At 44.4% G+C, this 19,570-nt stretch overlaps 2 protein-coding genes across 3 annotated transcripts; one reads left to right on the forward strand and one right to left on the reverse strand.

The window, feature by feature from the left end:
• The first annotated feature begins 9,729 nt into the window (after nt 1–9,729).
• LOC115553793 (protein ANTAGONIST OF LIKE HETEROCHROMATIN PROTEIN 1-like) lies at nt 9,730–12,813 on the forward strand. Its single transcript, XM_030370320.1, has 4 exons — nt 9,730–9,819; nt 10,436–10,444; nt 11,099–11,256; nt 11,916–12,813. Exons 1-4 carry the CDS (start codon nt 9,730–9,732, stop codon nt 12,811–12,813), a joined length of 1,155 nt encoding a protein of 384 aa, XP_030226180.1.
• Nucleotides 12,814–13,010: 197 nt separating this feature from the next.
• Nucleotides 13,011–17,786, reverse strand: LOC115554493 (uncharacterized). Of its 2 annotated transcripts, XR_003978608.1 has the most exons (8): nt 17,522–17,786; nt 17,019–17,422; nt 16,711–16,901; nt 16,446–16,617; nt 16,241–16,343; nt 16,006–16,113; nt 13,815–13,934; nt 13,011–13,385 (listed from the first exon to the last, which is right to left on the reverse strand). XR_003978608.1 is itself a non-coding variant. In XM_030371258.1 (3 exons), the coding sequence occupies exons 1-3, from the start codon at nt 14,603–14,605 to the stop codon at nt 13,138–13,140; spliced, it is 930 nt and encodes a 309-aa protein (XP_030227118.1). In that variant the 5' UTR covers nt 14,606–15,698; the 3' UTR covers nt 13,019–13,137. The 2 variants fall into 2 exon arrangements, 1 of the variants encoding a protein (XP_030227118.1); XM_030371258.1 differs by lacking the exons at nt 16,006–16,113; nt 16,241–16,343; nt 16,446–16,617; ... (1 more) ...; nt 17,019–17,422; nt 17,522–17,786 and adding an exon at nt 14,044–15,698 and having other exon boundaries at nt 13,019–13,385.
• Nucleotides 17,787–19,570: the final 1,784 nt, after the last annotated feature.

The following is a 19,570-nucleotide window of genomic DNA, read 5'->3' on the forward strand; positions in this document are numbered from 1 at the left end:
CTGAAATGCCAGAACGTATGGCAAGCCGAGTGTGCCACAATTAGACTTCAATTAAACGCGTTCTGAAACGCCAGCACGCGTGCCCAGAACGCGTTCCGGCGTTTCAGCGCGCGCGCCCAGCGTTTCAGCGCGCGCGCCCAGAACTCGTTCTGGCATTTCAGCGCGCGCGCCAAGAACGCGTTCCGGCATTTCTGCGCGCGCGCTCAGAACGCATATTAGCATATTAACAGCACGCGTGCTGTTAATATGCTAATGCGCTCCTCCCCTCAATTTTCTCAGCCAATAGATTTGAGCCGTTTTCACCCAATCATATGCTAGGGCAAACACACAGACAACATCAGTCGAGACCAGAGCTCTTCTTTCGCGAATCAGTTTCTCTCACTCCTAATCAGGAGATTGTCGGCAGGTGCTTGGTTGGACCGGGACCGCAGTGTATAGAGCCTGCCCAGACAGGCTTCTCCCTCCTCCCGGCATTTGATTTCTGCTGTTTGTTTGTAAAACATGGACTGATGTTCACTTAATAACAATATAGTAATAACATACTAACTAACTAATATAAATATATGATTCATATATTCCTCACCATGACCTGACGTGTAGACACTGTGAAAAAGAAATAGGAAAAAGGTGACCAAAACGTTTCACTAAATTAAAGGCTATGAGTGAGTTTGTAGGTGAGTTACAAATGTATCAAGAGTAGAGGCCAGTTTAATGTGAAAAGGGATGGTTAAATGGTAAATGTTGTGAATATTTTGGGGGCAATTTTGGCTGCAATATTTTCTGCATTTATATAGGCTATACACCAACTATTTATGTAATGTGACAGGAGCAGGATGGAAGTCTTCCTAAAGGGCTTGGTCTGTTGGGTACCAATACCTACCAGTTGGTTGCCAATAGTATCAGTTGTAGTAGTATCTATCTCCTCACCTCCCTATATTATATATATATATATATATATATATATATATATATATATATATATATATATATATATATATATATATATATATATATAGTTTTTTCTATCTGTCTCATTCCAACTGATGAAGTGAATTATACCTCGTCTTATAGGCTACTACCACGTACAGGCTAAAACCTGCAACTGCATGTTAATACTTCAGACGGACTTATTTACTTCTAATGGAATTTTAACTCTAACTTCTGAACTCTTTTATTGTTTTTATTGTACTCAGAAGACGAATAAGCTGACTCATGTAATGCTGTAATAAATAAATGTAATAAACGATACGCTATAAATAAAAGTATTTTTTAATTATGTTATCATAGTTGCCACGGCACTTACCATACACAATGTTCGGTCAAGTAGCTTAGATAGTGTATAGTCAAAGTGTATGTACTTGTAGTGTTCACCACCTCCACATTAACCACCTAATTTGAAACATCTTAACATCTTTCGACTTTAAGAACGACACAACAGAAAAGATTCGCGAAAGAAGAGCTCTGGTCTCGACTGATGTTGTGTGTGTGTTTGCCCTTGCATATGATTAGGTGAAAACGGCTCAAATCTATTGGCTGAGAAAATTGAGGGGAGGAGCGCATTAGCATATTAACAGCACGCGTGCTGTTAAAATGCTAATATGCGTTCTGAGCGCGCGCGCAGAAATGCCGGAACGCGTTCTTGGCGCGCGCGCTCAAATGCCAGAACGTATGGCAAGCCGAGTGTGCCACAATTCGACTTCAATTAAACGCGTTCTGAAACGCCAGCACGCGTGCCCAGAACGCGTTCCGGCGTTTCAGCTCGCGCGCCCAGCGTTTCAGCGCGCGCGCCCAGAACGCGTTCTGGCATTTCAGCGCGCGCGCCAAGAACGCGTTCCGGCATTTCTGCGCGCGCGCTCAGAACGCATATTAGCATATTAACAGCACGCGTGCTGTTAATATGCTAATGCGCTCCTCCCCTCAATTTTCTCAGCCAATAGATTTGAGCCGTTTTCACCCAATCATATGCTAGGGCAAACACACAGACAACATCAGTCGAGACCAGAGCTCTTCTTTCGCGAATCAGTTTCTCTCACTCCTAATCAGGAGATTGTCGGCAGGTGCTTGGTTGGACCGGGACCGCAGTGTATAGAGCCTGCCCAGACAGGCTTCTCCCTCCTCCCGGCATTTGATTTCTGCTGTTTGTTTGTAACACATGGACTGATGTTCACTTAATAACAATATAGTAATAACATACTAACTAACTAATATAAATATATGATTAATATATTCCTCACCATGACCTGACGTGTAGACACTGTGAAAAAGAAATAGGAAAAAGGTGACCAAAACGTTTCACTAAATTAAAGGCTATGAGTGAGTTTGTAGGTGAGTTACAAATGTATCAAGAGTAGAGGCCAGTTTAATGTGAAAAGGGATGGTTAAATGGTAAATGTTGTGAATATTTTGGGGGCAATTTTGGCTGCAATATTTTCTGCATTTATATAGGCTATACACCAACTATTTATGTAATGTGACAGGAGCAGGATGGAAGTCTTCCTAAAGGGCTTGGTCTGTTGGGTACCAATACCTACCAGTTGGTTACCAATAGTATCAGTTGTAGTAGTATCTATCTCCTCACCTCCCTATATTATATATATATATATATATATATATATATATGTATATATATATATATATATATAGTTTTTTCTATCTGTCTCATTCCAACTGATGAAGTGAATTATACCTCGTCTTATAGGCTACTACCACGTACAGGCTAAAACCTGCAACTGCATGTTAATACTTCAGACGGACTTATTTACTTCTAATGGAATTTTAACTCTAACTTCTGAACACTTTTATTGTTTTTATTGTACTCAGAAGACGAATAAGCTGACTCATGTAATGCTGTAATAAATAAATGTAATAAACGATACGCTATAAATAAAAGTATTTTTTAATTATGTTATCATAGTTGCCACGGCACTTACCATACACAATGTTCGGTCAAGTAGCTTAGATAGTGTATAGTCAAAGTGTATGTACTTGTAGTGTTCACCACCTCCACATTAACCACCTAATTTGAAAAATCTTAACATCTTTCGACTTTAAGAACGACACAACAGAAAAGATTCGCGAAAGAAGAGCTCTGGTCTCGACTGATGTTGTCTGTGTGTTTGCCCTAGCATATGATTAGGTGAAAACGGCTCAAATCTATTGGCTGAGAAAATTGAGGGGAGGAGCGCATTAGCATATTAACAGCACGCGTGCTGTTAATATGCTAATATGCGTTCTGAGCGCGCGCGCAGAAATGCCGGAACGCGTTCTTGGCGCGCGCGCTGAAATGCCAGAACGCGTTCTGGGCGCGCGCGCTGAAACGCTGGGCGCGCGCGCTGAAACGCCGGAACGCGTTCTGGGCGCGCGCGCTGAAACGCTGGAACGCGTTCTGGAAAACCAAAACGCGTTCTGGGCACGCGTGCTGGCGTTTCAGAACGCGTTTAATTGAAGTCGAATTGTGGCACACTCGGCTTGCCATATGCCATAGTTTTGCGCGCGCAGAGATCATTTGCGCGCTCGCAGTTAATATCTACGCGTGTGGAATAATGTAATACCCCCGAATGCATCTTTTATCACATTAGTGAATTATGGCACTAATGTGACGCCATACAGAACCATCAGCATAACTCTCAACCTGCATACTTAATGTAATTTTTGCAAAAAAAGTTGCATACTGGGCCTTTAAGGGCCAATAATGCTTATTATCGTACATTTGTCAGCATGTCCTTATGGCACCACATATGTATGCAGTCACATGTTAATATACACCCCCCTCCCCCCCGACAAAATCTCACTCTGAACTCAGTTCAAACCTTGAGAGCCCTGAGGTGCGTTCAGAATCGCAAACATAGGCAAACGTTCGCGAACGATTTTAAACATTTTCCGTTAAACGAACATAAGCAAGCAAACGTTTACGAACATGGCAAACTGTCTGAAGAGGTAGTTCTCCACAAACAGAGATGGATCGCGGACTGCAAGAGATGTTTTCTTCGGCTACGTGACATTCGTTGCCATGGCATTAAACTGAACTATATTGAAATCATTTACTCCTTTCCTACACAGAAAGCAATAGATAAAACGTTTCATATAGCCTATCTACACCCTTACTTCAACTGTTGTCTTTTGCATCCTAAAATGCGATTTGAACGTTATATCGCAGTAAGTGGGTACAACTTCGGTGACGTCGCCCTCTATTCTTGAATTTTCCGTACTGGTTGTCTGCAGTAGGCTTTCAACGAGGTCGACCACTTGCAAACCCTCTTCTGTAAACTCTTCCATTAACTTGGTGGCTGCCGCTAATACCATGGCCTTCATATCCATTTTTTTCGTTTACAGTTTGTTTAGAACGGTGTTCAAAAATCGTTCAAAATTAATTGTTTAATGTCAACGCGTTCGTTGCGAACGTTCGCCTATGTTTGCTGAACTTGAACGCACCTCTGGATATGTAAGGGATAATGTATAGAACGCCGGTCATTATCGAGAAAATAAGCCCCGACAGGGCGAACAGGACACCGACGCGCAGTGGAGGTGTCTTGCTTCGCCATGAAGGGGCTTATTCTACGTTATTCTACTTCATTTAAGAATGCTCGATTCTGATTGGCTGGGAGGGGTGCATTAATCCGGCATATTGCCCGCTGACTTGTCGGTTCTACTTGCTGCTGACTGAGCACAGTAGATCAATACGCCGCTTGTATCGTTTTCTATCACATACATTTCCAACATGAGGTCCATAGTAAAAATAAACCAAGGAGTGCATGTTTGATCGATCGTCATTAAAGCTGACTTGATACGAATGTAGCAACTACGTTATTGAACTAGTGATCAGATCCAGCCTAGTGTGGTTGCTATAGAAACGAGTTACCTACAGCTGAGCTAACGTTATTCCCCGTAGTTCTAAAGGGAACTACTTTTCGAGGGAGATGAACTTAAACAGAGTATACATTTAATAAGAATGCAATACGAATAAGAAAAAGGCTAATTATTAAAATATTTGAATTGTTTTATTATGTTGGCCGGCGCGAAGTAGAATAAACGGAATAATCACCTCAAGGCAGGGCAATAAACAGTTTGATATGCCCGGCTCGCGGAAGGTTACCGCCCTCGACTTCGTCTCGGGCGGTAAGCCGTCCACGAGCCGGGCATATCAAACTGTTTATTGCCCGGCCTCTCGGTGATTATTCCTTACATAATGACCGGCAAAGTTCCACACATTATCCCGCTTATTACACGGCTACTTGCCAAAACGAAACAATTTATTTACAATGTATTTGTAACCAGCATTCATAGTGTTGATCAGCAGAGAAATAGTCCGCCCAAGACGTTGACGTCGTCGCTTAGCAACCGACAGCGCTTGGGTTGATACATAAATAGATACATATCCCGCTTATGTAGGGTGTGTCCCACTTCATGAATTGGGACACACCAGAGAATGTCTAATATGAGGAGAATGGGCACTCGCTGGTTAGTTCCGGTTTTCTCGAATGGTTGCAGTAATAATCTCTGTCCACGCGGGGCGCTCGTATGCGAGTCCAGAATGAATGGGAGCCTATGGGGTTTTATCCTCAAGATCCACTTTTCTCACGATGTAATTTTTTGTCAAGTAATTTGAAAGTTGATTTCAAAAGGTGGGGCTAAAATAATAAACTCAGCTGAATATTGCATTTTTTAAGGTCACGTATCTGTTCTAAAAAGGTGTTCAAAAAATGCGATGACGTCACACTGTCAGAGGTACTGCTTTACGGCAGTTTCTGAATCACTTCGGAGCTTCCTTTTTCCCCGCAACGTGGAGGTAAGGCTTTTTTTTGCTTAATGCACTAGTTAGAGTTTTAGTGAGTTAATGTCAAAACAAGAAATGGCAGAATGTTTCACATATGTATGTTACTTACAGAGTGTTTTTTTTCTATCTAGTGCTAACTGATATCAGCTGGCTGGACGCTGGCTGTCGGCTGAATATCGGCTATGTAGCCTAGCCAATTTATGGTAGCTATTGAAAAGTAAAAGAACGGTATATGTATTAACATCATTTGATTTACGGATTAATTAATATATCAATATAATGATGTTATCGTACTTTTGGTATTATATGTAACCCATTTTCTGAAGCCAGGCGTGATACTTAAAGGCCCACTATGCAACTTTTTTAGCCAAAATTACATTAAGTATGCAGGTTGAGAGTTATGCTGATGGTTCTGCATCCATTTCTGGGTCGATTGGTGGGTGTGTCATTTACCCATGTCGCCTCTCCAGTGAAAAAGCGCATATGCAACTTGCTCTGTTCGGGCCGACACAATCCGGATGTGACGCAACGGAAGTATCCTCGAAAATGTAGTCAGATTGTAGTTTCGAAAATGCTTTACGGCACAGACACACACCCAAACATGGCACCGGCTAGATATAAACAGCCAGTTGCGAGGCAATTGTTGCATTCATCATGGATCAATCGACTAATGGTACGGCCACACCAACCAACCTGACGCTTGATCATTGTGTGTCACATAAATGGTTCAACGCGCCCAACGCGCCTGTGGCTGCGCTAGAGTCCGAGGTAGGAAACCCAAACGCAGCCGTGTTTGGGTGCATGATAGAGTTTAGATCAGGTTAGATTAAATAATCTCGGATATAAATAACGATCTCATCTCATCGTCATCCGTTTACCCGGGGTCGGGTCGCGGGGGGAGCAGCTCAAGCAGGGGGCTCCAGACTTCCCTTTCCCGGGCCACATTGACCAGTTCTGACGGGGGGATCCCGAGGCATTCCCAGGCCAGTGTTGAGATATAATCTATCCACCTAGTCCAGGGTCTTCCCCGAGGTCTCCACCTAGTCCAGGGTCTTCCCCGAGGTCTCTTCCCCACTGGACGTGCCTGAAACACCTCCCAATGGAGGCGCCCAGTGGGCATCCTTGCCAGATGCCCGAACCACCTCAGCTGACTCCTTTCTAAGTAAAGGAGCAGCGGCTCTAATCCGAGTTCCTCACGGATGACTGAGCTTCTCACGCTATCCCGAGACGCCAGCCACCCTTCTGAGAAAACTCATCTCGGCCGCTTGTACCCGCGATCTCGTCCTTTCGGCCATCACCCAACCCTCATGACCATAGGTGAGGATAGGAACGGTAGATCGAGAGCTTTGCCTTGCGGCTCAGCTCTCTTTTCGTAACAACGGTGCGGTAAAGCGAACGCAATACCGCCCCCGCTGCTCCGATTCTCCGGCCAATCTCACGCTCCATAGTACCCTCACTCGAGAACAAGACCCCGAGGTACTTGAACTCCTTCACTTGGGCTAAGGACTCATAAATAACGATAATCGGGTTAAATAACTTCACATGGTGTGTCTGGTGTGTTTCCAGCATTCGTAGTGTTGATCAGCAGAGAAATAGTCCGCCAAGACGTTGAGGTTGCTTAGCAACCAGAGACTCTGTCCATGCAAGTGAACGGAGCGTTCACTCTTCGTCATAACTATCAAACCAAACATCCTTCACATTCACCGAGCGAACATTATGAAAGTAAAATGCACATTTCTCGCTAAAAATGTTTCCATAAACGCATTTAATGGCGTAACTATGTTACTATTTCCACCCCCAGAATAAAGAAAGATGTCGGCCGTATGCTTCTGTGCAAGGGTCACTATTCTCTGTCGGTGATGTCGGGTCAAGCTCCATGCTGATTGGCTATCGTGGCTAAGCGTCACGCGTTGGAGCGTTGAAAGTTCTGAACTCCGGGCGTTGGTGCTTTACGGCACAGACCCCCGAACGCGGAACCGGCTCGATATAAACACAAGTAACTAAGGGATTGTTATATTCATCATAGATCAGCCGACTAAAAAGAGACAGAGAAACCCAATGTCGGAGGAACAGAAGAAGAGAAAAGGGAGACTGACCGACAGAGAGGCCAGACACGAGTAAACGTTGAGCAAGCTTTTCAGGAATAGCGTGAACTGAAAGAAAAAGAAGACTGCAAATCAGACGCCGACTCGGCCGTGTTGCTTTTGAAATTGAAAGTACCTTTGGGTGAACTTTGTCTTCGTGGTATTCTGGATGTTGATAAGTCTCTGTACAAATGTGTTTGCTCAACCATTTTGTTGTGAGCCCTGTAAAAATTGTTTTCTCGACCGTTTTGTTGTGAGCCCTGTATGTTTCTAGCTTGCTTGGTTGCAACCATATAAACACCTTTGTTTCCATGGGTGTTTTGCTGTTCGTCCGTCTCGTCCCCCAGATACAGACTGAATCCCCGAATCCAGGTTCTTGTTTATTTAGATTATTATGTTGGCCAAACCTCTTACACTGATTGTTCTGTTCAACCTAAGATATAACAATTATAATCTAGGATATCTCCCCGTCAACTATAAAAAAGGATGGATTTATGTTTATTGCAATACAAATACACCTTTTTAAAAATGTATAACCTTGCCTACACTTTATGAACATCTACTTCGGACATGGCTCCACGCATTCGCCGGCTTCTTTGAAAACAAATGCACATGGCTCGCGTAGAAGTGCATGGGGAAGGGTCGTCAACGAGTTGTTACGACAGTGTTGTGAAATATCTACTACGAAGCTGTAGGGGGCGCTGTGTAGAGAAATGTGCGTGCCAAAACCAAGAAAACAGCCAAGAAATGCCCGAAGTTGCATAGTGGGCCTTTAATAATACATTTTGATGACCCTGGTGTGTGCTACATAGCAGCCCAGGTGTGAAATAAAATGCATATTTTTTTCATTTAAACTTAATATAAAGTTATTTCGAGCCATTTTGTAAAATGAGGGGTTAGCTGAGCCAGCTAAATATCACCACCTAAATACAGTAGGCTAGTGTTGCCTCTTGCTGCACCAGTAGTAGTAGCTGCTAGCCTATAGGTCGAACTACTGGTGGTTCTTCTCGAGGGCAAATTTGCACGATAAACACCACAAAATGAAGTTGTTGTATGTCTCCACCTGTCGTCTTCTCCCATGCGAATTATCCTGTAGAAAATAAATAATGATGGCTGAAAAGAAGACGGAGCGCACGATCATTAAGTTATTGATTTTTCTCTGGTCAAAGCGTATACTTACTTGACCCAGTTAAAATGCAGGGCCACATTAATTGAAGTTTGATTTTCTTTTGTAGAACAATGTAGAGCAATGGTAAAGGACAAATTAATAAACAACAATCGTTGCATGTAGTAAAAGAACAACCTCAAATGATCATTTATATTTATAGCGTATTCCAAAACGTATTTATTTACTTTACTAAAAGATATATATTTCATTTTTAATTGTTTTTAATCTTTTTATTATTATTATATTCTCCACAGGAATAATTTGAAGCCCGCTCCATCTAGCTCCCTCCACAGCCAGACACAGCAACGATCCTCCAGCTCCATTCAGGCTGTGAAGGTGGACAGCTTTCTCTGAGCTGCTTTGGCCGTTTGCTGTTTGCTCAGCCTCCTGTTCCTCTCACGGATTTCCCCCCCGAGCCTGCACATCACAATTTTTTTTATTGCTATTGTCTCCAATAGAATTGCATGCTCAGGGTGTGAGCTGAAGAGGCTTTTGAACACCCCCAGACTGCCCAGAGCCCTCTCCATTTTTTTGGTGATCTGGGTGAGAGGCCAGAAAGCGTCGATGTTCCGTCCAAATTCCCCCTCCAAAAGCTGGATGGCAGCGAAAAACCCTTCCGAAGGCCTCATTAGGTTTGCCTTTGCCGTGTATTTTTTTGCCTCCAGGAAGGGGTGGTCCTCACTTGTGGCGTAGCTGTGGTCCTGATGTCTGGCACCCAACAGCAGCACCTCACAGTGTGGACAGGCCTGGACAATTTCCTCCTTTTGAAGGACCCGGACAACCCAGCCAGCAACGTAGAACAGGCCCTCCTCCTGGATGCAATCGCCAACAGTCTACAAATAAGAGAATATACAGTGTTACATTGAATATGAGCATGATCATATGTGAATGTCTTTCATGTGATTTATGACTGTAGCGGTGTGTTAATGAAGTATTTTGTCTTGTTGAGTTGACCTGATCTTCCACAATGTCCGATACAGAAAGAGCAGGTAAAATGTTGGCTACACTCAAACCCCTGAGTGCAGCGGTGAATTCCCTCGCACTGGGATTGTATTTGTGCCCCCCTTTGCCCCAAATCAAGGTATAGGTTCTTAAAAAATAAAAAAGCAGGTGGTCAAAATCCTAGTTTTCAACAGGTAACTTTTTTATTTGCAAAGTAATTGTGTGTTGACCTACCTCAATGCAGTCCTGGTTCAATTTTGAGGTGCACAGATTCTTCATTCCTGTATCTGTGCACCTCTTGTGGACAAGAAGGACACTTTTTATGGAGAGGCACATTCCGTGCTGGGAAGGTGGTGGCTTAAGGTGCGGCCACACCAAACGCGTATCTCGCGTAATTTTTACTCGCGTAAAATGTTGCTTGACCATTTTGTGTCAATTTTTACTCGCGTAAATTTTTTACCCGCGTAGAAAGAGCAGGTAAAATGTTGGCTACACTCAAACCCCTGAGTGCAGCGGTGAATTCCCTCGCACTGGGATTGTATTTGTGCCCCCCTTTGCCCCAAATCAAGGTATAGGTTCTTAAAAAATAAAAAAGCAGGTGGTCAAAATCCTAGTTTTCAACAGGTAACTTTTTTATTTGCAAAGTAATTGTGTGTTGACCTACCTCAATGCAGTCCTGGTTCAATTTTGAGGTGCACAGATACTTCATTCCTGTATCTGTGCACCTCTTGTGGACAAGAAGGACACTTTTTATGGAGAGGCACATTCCGTGCTGGGAAGGTGGTGGCTTAAGGTGCGGCCACACCAAACGCGTATCTCGCGTAATTTTTACTCGCGTAAAATGTTGCTTGACCATTTTGTGTCAAAAATGGTCGCATACGCTACTAACGCTACTAACGCTACTATACGTTCCTAATGCGCCTACGTCACGCGCCTAGATGAGCCCGCCCAAAACTTTTTCCCCCCCGCTATTTTTCTTTTGCTGAAACATGGCTGACATCGCCACCATCGCTGCGCTTTATTTGCTGTGGGAGTCCGAGGAGCGTCGCAAACGCAAACGCCGTCGTGTTTGGGTGCACGACATCCTCCGGAGACGGCCACAGCTGGGTGAGTTTCACCACTTGCTCCAAGAACTCCCGCCTGGATGACTGCCGGTTTCAGCGGTACTTTCGACTGAGTCGGGCCCAGTTCGATGACCTGCTAGCCCGGGTTGGTGCCAGGATCTCCCGTCAGGACACCAACTACAGGCGCTCCATATCAGCTGCGGAGCGCCTGTCTGTCTGTCTCCGGTAAGTTGCGGTTTCATAGCCTAATTACTCTATAACAATCAGCACATTCTGTAGTCAAAAACTATCTACATAACGGGGAGAAATTGTTTGGGCGCGTGTTCTGATAGTGCATACATCTATTTCCAATGCACTGTTTATATTTGAGTAGTGACCCATTTATTCAAGCATCGTGCACTATGCTCAACTAAGCACGGGGGAGCATAGGCCATTGTGACATCACAGTCAATATTCATTGGTTTAAATTCAACACAAGTCAAACGAAAGCGTGCTGACAACATGGTGATAAAGCAGTTTGCTTTGCACATCTGTTTCCCCTCTTGCACCTACCTGCTATGCATTTCCTGTCAATGCTCCACCCAGTGTTTCAACAGTGTTTTTATATATTATCTTTGGTTTCAACCTAAACGCAAATCTTCATATACATGCATGTCACCAGAGTTTTATATAAACAAAATAAATAAATGCATCATGGCTCCAACATATTAATTCTTGACCTCCTTGCCATGCTTTTGAAAGTAAAATAAGCTGATGCAAATCCACTGTAAACACTAGTCAAGACATATACCTGTGCAGTGATATCAGTGAGATAATTGGCGTACATATTTGGTATACAACTAAAATTCTCAATGAGGCTAAAATAAATTATTCATGTGTTGCAGATTCCTGGCTACTGGCGATTCGTTCCGGACGATAGCCACCAGCTTCCGGGTCGGGTCCACCACCGTGGCTTCCATCGTGTCCGATGGGCTGACGGCTATATGGGACTGCCTGGTGGAGGAGTTCATGGCTGTGCCCACTACCGAGGACTGGAGGGTGATTGCGCAGCAGTTCGAGGAGCAGTGGAACTTCCCTCTCTGTTGCGGTGCCATCGATGGGAAGCATGTTGTTCTGAAGGCCCCTGCGAACTCCGGTTCGCAGTTCTTCAACTACAAGGGAACATTTTCCATTGTTCTCTTGGCAGTTGTCGACGCAGACAAGTGCTTCCGCATCATCGATGTGGGGGGCTATGGGAGAACCAGTGATGGAGGAATTCTGGCCAACTCGGTGTTTGGTCAGGCCCTCCGAGCTGGCGATCTCAAGCTCCCTGCTGACAGAGTACTGTCAGTGGCTGCGCAGAGAGGACCCCTGCCTCATGTGTTTGTAGTGGACGAGGCCTTTCCGCTACGGACCAACCTCATGAGGCCATTCCCCGGACGCATCCTCCCCCGAGAGCGGCGCGTCTTTAACTACCGACTGGTCCGGGCTCGGTTGGTGGTTGAGAACGCCTTCGGCATCCTCTCCTCCCAGTGGCGGATCTACCGGAGGGTCATCGAGGTCCGTCCTGAGCTGGCGGAGAGATGCGTCAAGGCCACCTGTGTGCTCCACAACCTCCTCCGCAGAACAGCACCAACAGCAGAAGTGAGAGATTGCCTCCCTGTTGGTGTGGTGTTGCCTCTGCCAGGGCTGGGGAGAGTGGCTGCCAACAACGCCGGGAGAGAGGCCATCCGGATCCGCGAGACCTTCACCTCCTACTTCTCTGCAGAAGGGACCCTCTCGTGGTATGACACCATCGTATAGTGCAGTGCACAACAACCCCAAAACGGCTCTTTTAAGAGCCACCCACACAAAACAAAAGGGATTCCTTCATTATTATTAAATTGTTATTAAAATTGTTCAATTAAGTAGTGTTATTAAAAATGTATTTTTGTGTCCATGCATGCTAGATCTTAAAATCATATATTGAGAGAAGAAATATTTTATTTAAAAAATAATTATAAAAATAAAAATAAAAATAAAATAGAATAATATAAACAGAACAGAACAATAACAAATGAACAGTTAACAGTGACATCAGCCTAGTTCTTTCCCTGGAGAGATTGTCACCACCACTAGCTAATAAGCTTAAATAGGTTCCAAATGAACGGTGAAATTAGAATTGTCAAATATGACCTTACGGATTTGGAATTTAACGTACTCCAGTACTTCAGGTGGCAATCTATCCAGGGAAGGAACTAGGCCCATGGCAAAGTGCTCATTCCCAGAAAGCGGGGTAGGGGTAGGCACAGAATTATGCCTCTGCAGGGCCTGGAGGATGGCTGTCTGGACATTTGTATTCCCCTCCGGTACCCTGGCTCTCTTCCTCTTCGCCCCTGTATGGAATGTAAAACACCATCATTTGTAAGTTAGTGCAATACTTCACAAGTGAAAAGCCTGTTGAACATGCATGCGTGTTTGGTTTGAAGTGTTGTAACTTTAACTTATAGTAGTAATTAGGGCTGTCAAATTAACGCGTTCATTTCGATTAATTAATCAGGGGAGGAGAGAGAGAGAAGGGAGAGAAACGAACGGTAGTCTATACAGCTGTTTATAAAAGGGCATAAAAGTGTCGTATAGGTATGCGATTCATTTAGATGAATTAATCACAGAGCCTGTAATTAATTTGATCATTTTTTTAAATTGCTTGACGGCACTAGTAGTAATCCATAAACCGTCTTCTTATCAGTTAAAGCTTAAACGGTTAGCCATAAACATAGTTGAACCCCTGAAATTAATGCTATACATCTTTGTCCTGTACATACCGCCCTGTGGTCTTGGGGCAGGGGCAGCCTCAGGGACAGGTACACAGGAAGTGCCAGCGGCAGGGGCAGGAGCAGGAGCAGGAGCAGCATCAGCGTCCTCAGACTCACTGCTGGGCTGGTCTATGTTATTGAGAAAGAAGACTTGTTTTTTTTTGCTTGGATGATATACACTGCTCAAAAAAATAAAGGGAACACTAAGAAATGCAACCCCACACCATTACTGACCCACCGCCAAACCGGTCATGCTGGAGGATGTAGCAGGCACTAGAACGTTCTCCATGGCGTCTCCAGACTCTGTCGCGTCTGTCACATGTGCTCAGTGTGAACCTGCTTTCATCTGTGAAGAGCACAGGGCGCCAGTGGCGAATTTGCCAATCTTGGTGTTCTCTGGCAAATGCCAAACGTCCTGCACGGTGTTGGGCTGTAAGCATAACCCCCACCTGTGGACGTCGGGCCCTCATACCACCCTCATGGAGTCTGTTTCTGACCGTTTGAGCAGACACATGCACATTTGTGGCCTGCTGGAGGTCATTTTGCAGGGCTCTGGCAGTGCTCCTCCTGTTCCTCCTTGCACAAAGGTGGAGGTAGCGGTCCTGCTGCTGGGTTGTTGCCCTCCTACGGCCTCCTCCACGTCTCCTGATGTACTGGCCTGTCTCCTGGTAGCGCCTCCATGCTCTGGACACTACGCTGACAGACACAGCAAACCTTCTTGCCACAGCTCGTATTGATGTGCCATCCTGGATGAGCTGCACTATCTGAGCCACTTGTGTGTGTTGTAGACTCCGTCTCATGCTACCACTAGAGTGAAAGCACCGCCAGCATTCAAAAGTGACCAAAACATCAGCCTGAAAGCATAGGAACTGAGAAGTGGTCTGTGGTCACCACCTGCAGAACCACTCCTTTATTGGGGGTTTCTTGCTAATTGCCTATCAGTTCCACCTGTTGTCTATTCCAGTTGCACAACAGCATGTGAAATTGATTGTCAATCAGTGTTGCTTTCTAAGTGGACAGTTTGATTTCACAGAAGTGTGATTGACTTGGAGTTACATTGTGTTGTTTAAGTGTTCCCTTTATTTTTTTGAGCAGTTTATATCTATATTGCACATTAAAGATAGACAGAATCGTGCCGCACTGTAAATCGTTCCTGTGGCCATAATACAGAAGCTGTACGTGTCTTCACTTGTCAACAAACCTGTATTGTGCGATGCTGCTGCCTCCTCAAGCTCCTCATCTTCTCCTGCCCCTGACAGTGGAGTCTCTGGAGCCCCGTCCTCCTCTACCTGCTCTGCCCCCAGAGGTAAATTGCCGCTGGTCTCCCTCGGGGTGACAAAGGGGTCGAGGAAGGACAGGACCCTAGAGAATTTCCAGCTGTCCACTCTCCCTGCCGCTGAAGCGCTCTTTTTCCCCTCTTTTTCACTCTTTTTGTGTCTCATGTACCTGTCCCTGAGCGACTTCCACCTCCTGCGACATACGTCCACTGACAAGAAAATATATACATATTAAGTTGTGTAACCTAACAAGCGGGACAGTCTGTTGTAGTAGTATCACTTAGCTAACTGGTGCTACCGCTAACCGGCGCTAACTTTTTTCATAGTAGAACACAACCGATGGCTGAAGCCAAGCAAAATACACACACACATTATTCACTGATCTTACCAGGAACGCCAATATCCTCGGCCACGTCGACCCACGCCCCCTATTTTTTGTTCCTGTCCCTGTACGACACCATCGTGGTGTCGTACAGGACAGGACGGCTGCACACAGTGACTATGAGATTTTGATCCACCTCCATTTCTGTTCTGTCCTTTCCGTCTCCCTGCCAGTGACGTCGGGTCAAGCTCAACGCTGATTGGGCAATGCGGCTAATCGTCATGCGTATGAGCGTAAAAAGTTCAATTTTTTGAACTCTTGAAATGTACGCGCGTTACGCACGTAAATATACGCGCCTCATACGCGCGTAAAATGTTGCTTTAGCGCATGTAACGCGTGTACACGTCTCATACGCGCGTAAACCAATGGTTCCCTATGGAAAAATGGACGATTTTATACGCGAGGTACGCGGGTAACGCGTTTGGCGTGGCCGCACCTTTACGCTGAGATCTGGGGGGGGGGGGGGGGGTTGTTAGTGTGTTCCTTAGCCTAGATGTTGATTTAGTGCAGTTAGATTGTTTGTCTTTTCTTATTGACTGACCTGAACTGCCAGCTTGCCACCCAGCTGATGCATTCCCTCAGGAAGTTCTCCTTCTCCTGGTTTCCTGAGCCTAGGGGTCGTCGCCAGGGGTTAGAATCCTTGACTGATCTGCAAGTAGTATAGTTGTAGATAGTCGTAGTTAGTGGGGTCAAGGTAGGTAGGTCGTAGTTAATAGGGTGTAGTTAGTAAGTTGTATGTTTGTAAAGTTAAGGTGCTATTTTTTTTACATAATTACCTGGAATTTAGCACATCAAAAAGGTGATTTAATTTGGCTACACAGTCAGCTGTATCTTTTGCCTCTGCTGGCAGTCTCTGCAATGTTACCATCGCAGAAATGCCTGGATCACAACAGATACGACCATTGAATAGGTGGTCAGTGTCACATTACAATCTGCTGTTAGTAATTGAAGAAAAGTTTTTGAGAAGATGAAAAAAATTACCAGCAGAGACAGTGTGGCTGAACACCTGTGCAGCCAAACTGACACGCATCTTGGAAAATGCTGGCAGCAGAATGTGCTTATCAGTAAGCTTCGGGGCCATCCGAATAGTGTGGAGCTTGTCCAGCTCATAGAATTGGCTGATGTGCTTCCAAAGAACCGTTTTTCCTTGTGTCTAAGGATGTAAATACATACGTGAATCATTGTGATATCTTGTATGTTCAGTATGAGTCCTTGCAATTGTGATTGCTTTGTTTACTGTGCTTACCTGTAGGGCATGTTTGAACAGGTTGTTCCTGATTGATTTCAGAAGGTGAGGGACATCAAAAATCACAGGAACCCTCTGAACCCCCACCAGGATACAGTGGGACTCCTCACCCCCAGAGGGTCCAGGCTAGCCCCAAGGTTCCGCACAGCCTTCACATTAGGGCTTCCCTGGTCACATATTACTGCCTGCACCTTTGAAATTGGTTAATACATTGTTGTCAATACAAGGTTGGAGTTAATGTTCATTTGTTCATTGTTAATGCTGCTATTTAAAAAATAAATAATAATAAAACTCTTCGCACTACATACTGTCGGCCCTATATGATGTAGGTGGCGAATGGCATCCTTAATGACGGTAGCAATATCATCTGCTGGCATTGAAGATGGGGAAAAGAAGTAACCAACAGTCTGTTGAAAGACATGCTTAAGGTAAATGTGTTTGAATATACACAGCAATTTCATAACAAATGTTTTTCTAAGGTATGGCTTGCCTGCTTCCATTTCCCCATAATGCCCCTAGCCATGACGACCATCGCTTGTTTTGCTGCAGCCCCAGATGCAGATACACCATAAATGGCATCGTTCTTGCGATCATAATCAAATTGTTTTTTGATTGACATCTCGTCCAGGACGTGCGTACACATCCTCTCCACAGGGGTCATGGTGGCGGCGATGACTCCCATTTGGGAGATGATTCCCTGTAGGAAGCCAGGCTGTCAGGAAATAAAAGGTTAATAATCAGATTTTGTTCAATCTTAAAATTGTGAAACTGGTCGAAGTTGAGTAGTCTTATTTAATAAATTCGTATTTACAGAGAAATATCCCACACGTGCGCTAACGTAACGCCAAAGTGTCCTTCCAGAAGGAAGCGAGAATATGGCCTTCATTTGACGGTAGGCCTTTGGGCTGCTGTGTAACAGCTGCAGCCCTAGATCCTTCATGTGTCTGTTGAACCTTCTCCCTCTGTCCTTTTTCCCTGCCTCTGACAGTTGTGCCCTGATGAAGTTCCGGCAGCCCTCAGGACACCTCTGGAGCATCTCCTCCATAATTTCATGGGGACTACGAAAGAACAAGGTGGTGTTAAAATGCAATATGCATTCCCTTAAATCAAGTGTTGATAATTCTAAAGGCATATTTTGTTTTTGTCTTTCATTGACATTACTTGGATTTTTTTGGCATGGCAGCTGGTCTTTTTCCTGCGTCTTAGCCTTTGCAGCCTTGCAAGGCGTGCCTGTAGTTGTTTTATTCTCTGAAATAACAAAAAAGTCATCCTTTATGTGTGTCTGCTACATAATAATGCTACAGTCAGAATTTTGAAATTGAAGAAGCTCAGAACATCACCTGGTCCTTCTTTTGGAGACTGCTGTGCAGAATTGTCACCTGAGCCTCAGCCTGTTCTTTGGTGCCTCCATTTGACTCTACTGTCCCTTCTGCGCTCTCCTCTGTCCTTTCCTCCATTTCAACTGTTGTCTCTAGAGTCTCCTCTGTCCTTTCCGGTATAATTTCTGCTGTCTCCTCTGTGCTTTTCTCTGTCCCTCCCTCTATGTCTATATACCTGTCTTCTTCCTCAGATTGACTCTGCTTAGCTTTTGAGGATTGAATCAGTCAATATCAAGGGATCAGTTAAAGTTAATTCATTCAATGTAATGTATGTAAATGTTATTTCAGGGGACTGTCTTAATTATTTGTATGTTGGTCTTGGTCTCAGTTATGTTACCTTCTTTTTTTTTTCCGCCTTTTAAGAGGTGGGGAGGCAAGTGGTGGCGGGTTGTCGCAATCCACCAGTGTGGGGATGGCATCTCTGGTGAGTGCCACCTTTCCATTGTGCTTTTCGAAGCACATGTAACCGATGTCTTTCTGCGTTGTGTCTTTTATCTTTGAGTGAGGCACACACAGGAGTCGAGTACTGGAGGTTTATTCTTTCAAAAGGAGACAAAACAACACGGGCGTCAAACACAATCCGGGATATCACTCTCCACTCAGCTCCGTGCATCAGCGCTCACTCACGCTAGCTTAATATATCCTGTGAATTTCAATGAATACATGTAGGGAATAAATTATAAAAATGTAAACAAAGCATAAAATGATCTCAAATAAATTAATTAAATAAAAAGACAGTATATTAAATATATACGCTAATAAAGGAATTAAAATATAATAGAGAATTGTCATTTTCCTCTCACACTCATTTTACATATTATACCATAAGCAAAGACACATAACAGCAGGCATACCTTTCAAAAGGAGACAAAACAACACGGGAGTCACACACAATCCGGGATATCACTCTCCACTCTACAAAACAAAGGAAGCAAACAATTGACCACACATACCGGATCACACAACTGCATTTGAAAAATCAAGGCGGGAAAAAACTAAGCTACCACCAGCTCAAGCTAGTTTACGAGTTAAAAAGTCCACCCTTCCAACAGTTCAATGAAATTGTCTACGCACCAGAGAGTTTCTCCCGCGTGCCTAAAAGCACGTCGCAAAGCAGTGTGAACCACCACAACCGTTCAAGGGCAACAAACAAGGGGTTAACATAAAAATCTAACGGAGAGAGACACAAACGCAACTCACCAGCTCCGTGCATCAGCGCTCACTGACGCTAGACACGCAGGTGCAACGCCAAACCACTCCCCAGGGAAACAAAAGGCATGCCATAGGGAACAATAAAACCAACTTACTTAGGAACCAATATTTGGTGGAGTTCACAATAAAAAAGGTATGAACAATGATAAAAAAATAAAACAAAATCAAATTAAATTTAGCTCGGCTACATACTCCCCTCTGAACTTCACCAAAATACCTCAAGACTTTAGCAGAACACTCCAATACATTCACGTTATGCAACTCATTAG

The sequence above is a fragment of the Gadus morhua genome, chromosome 11, assembly GCF_902167405.1.
Source record: "Gadus morhua chromosome 11, gadMor3.0, whole genome shotgun sequence".
NCBI lineage: Eukaryota > Metazoa > Chordata > Actinopteri > Gadiformes > Gadidae > Gadus > Gadus morhua.

What these genes read in the sequence shown, in the direction of transcription:
- LOC115553793 (XM_030370320.1), top strand. Translation starts at nt 9,730, where the DNA reads ATGTCTGGCACCCAACAGCAGCACCTCACAGTGTGGACAGGCCTGGAC. An exon ending in CGCCTGTCTGTCTGTCTCCG is followed by an intron (nt 11,257 to 11,915) that starts GTAAGTTGCGGT and finishes CATGTGTTGCAG; the next exon opens with ATTCCTGGCTACTGGCGATT.
- LOC115554493 (XM_030371258.1), bottom strand. Translation starts at nt 14,605, where the DNA reads ATGAGACGGAGTCTACAACACACACAAGTGGCTCAGATAGTGCAGCTC. An exon ending in CCAGCATGACCGGTTTGGCG is followed by an intron (nt 13,935 to 14,043) that starts GTGGGTCAGTAA and finishes TCAATAACATAG; the next exon opens with ACCAGCCCAGCAGTGAGTCT. An exon ending in TGCCCCAAGACCACAGGGCG is followed by an intron (nt 13,386 to 13,814) that starts GTATGTACAGGA and finishes CATTCCATACAG; the next exon opens with GGGCGAAGAGGAAGAGAGCC.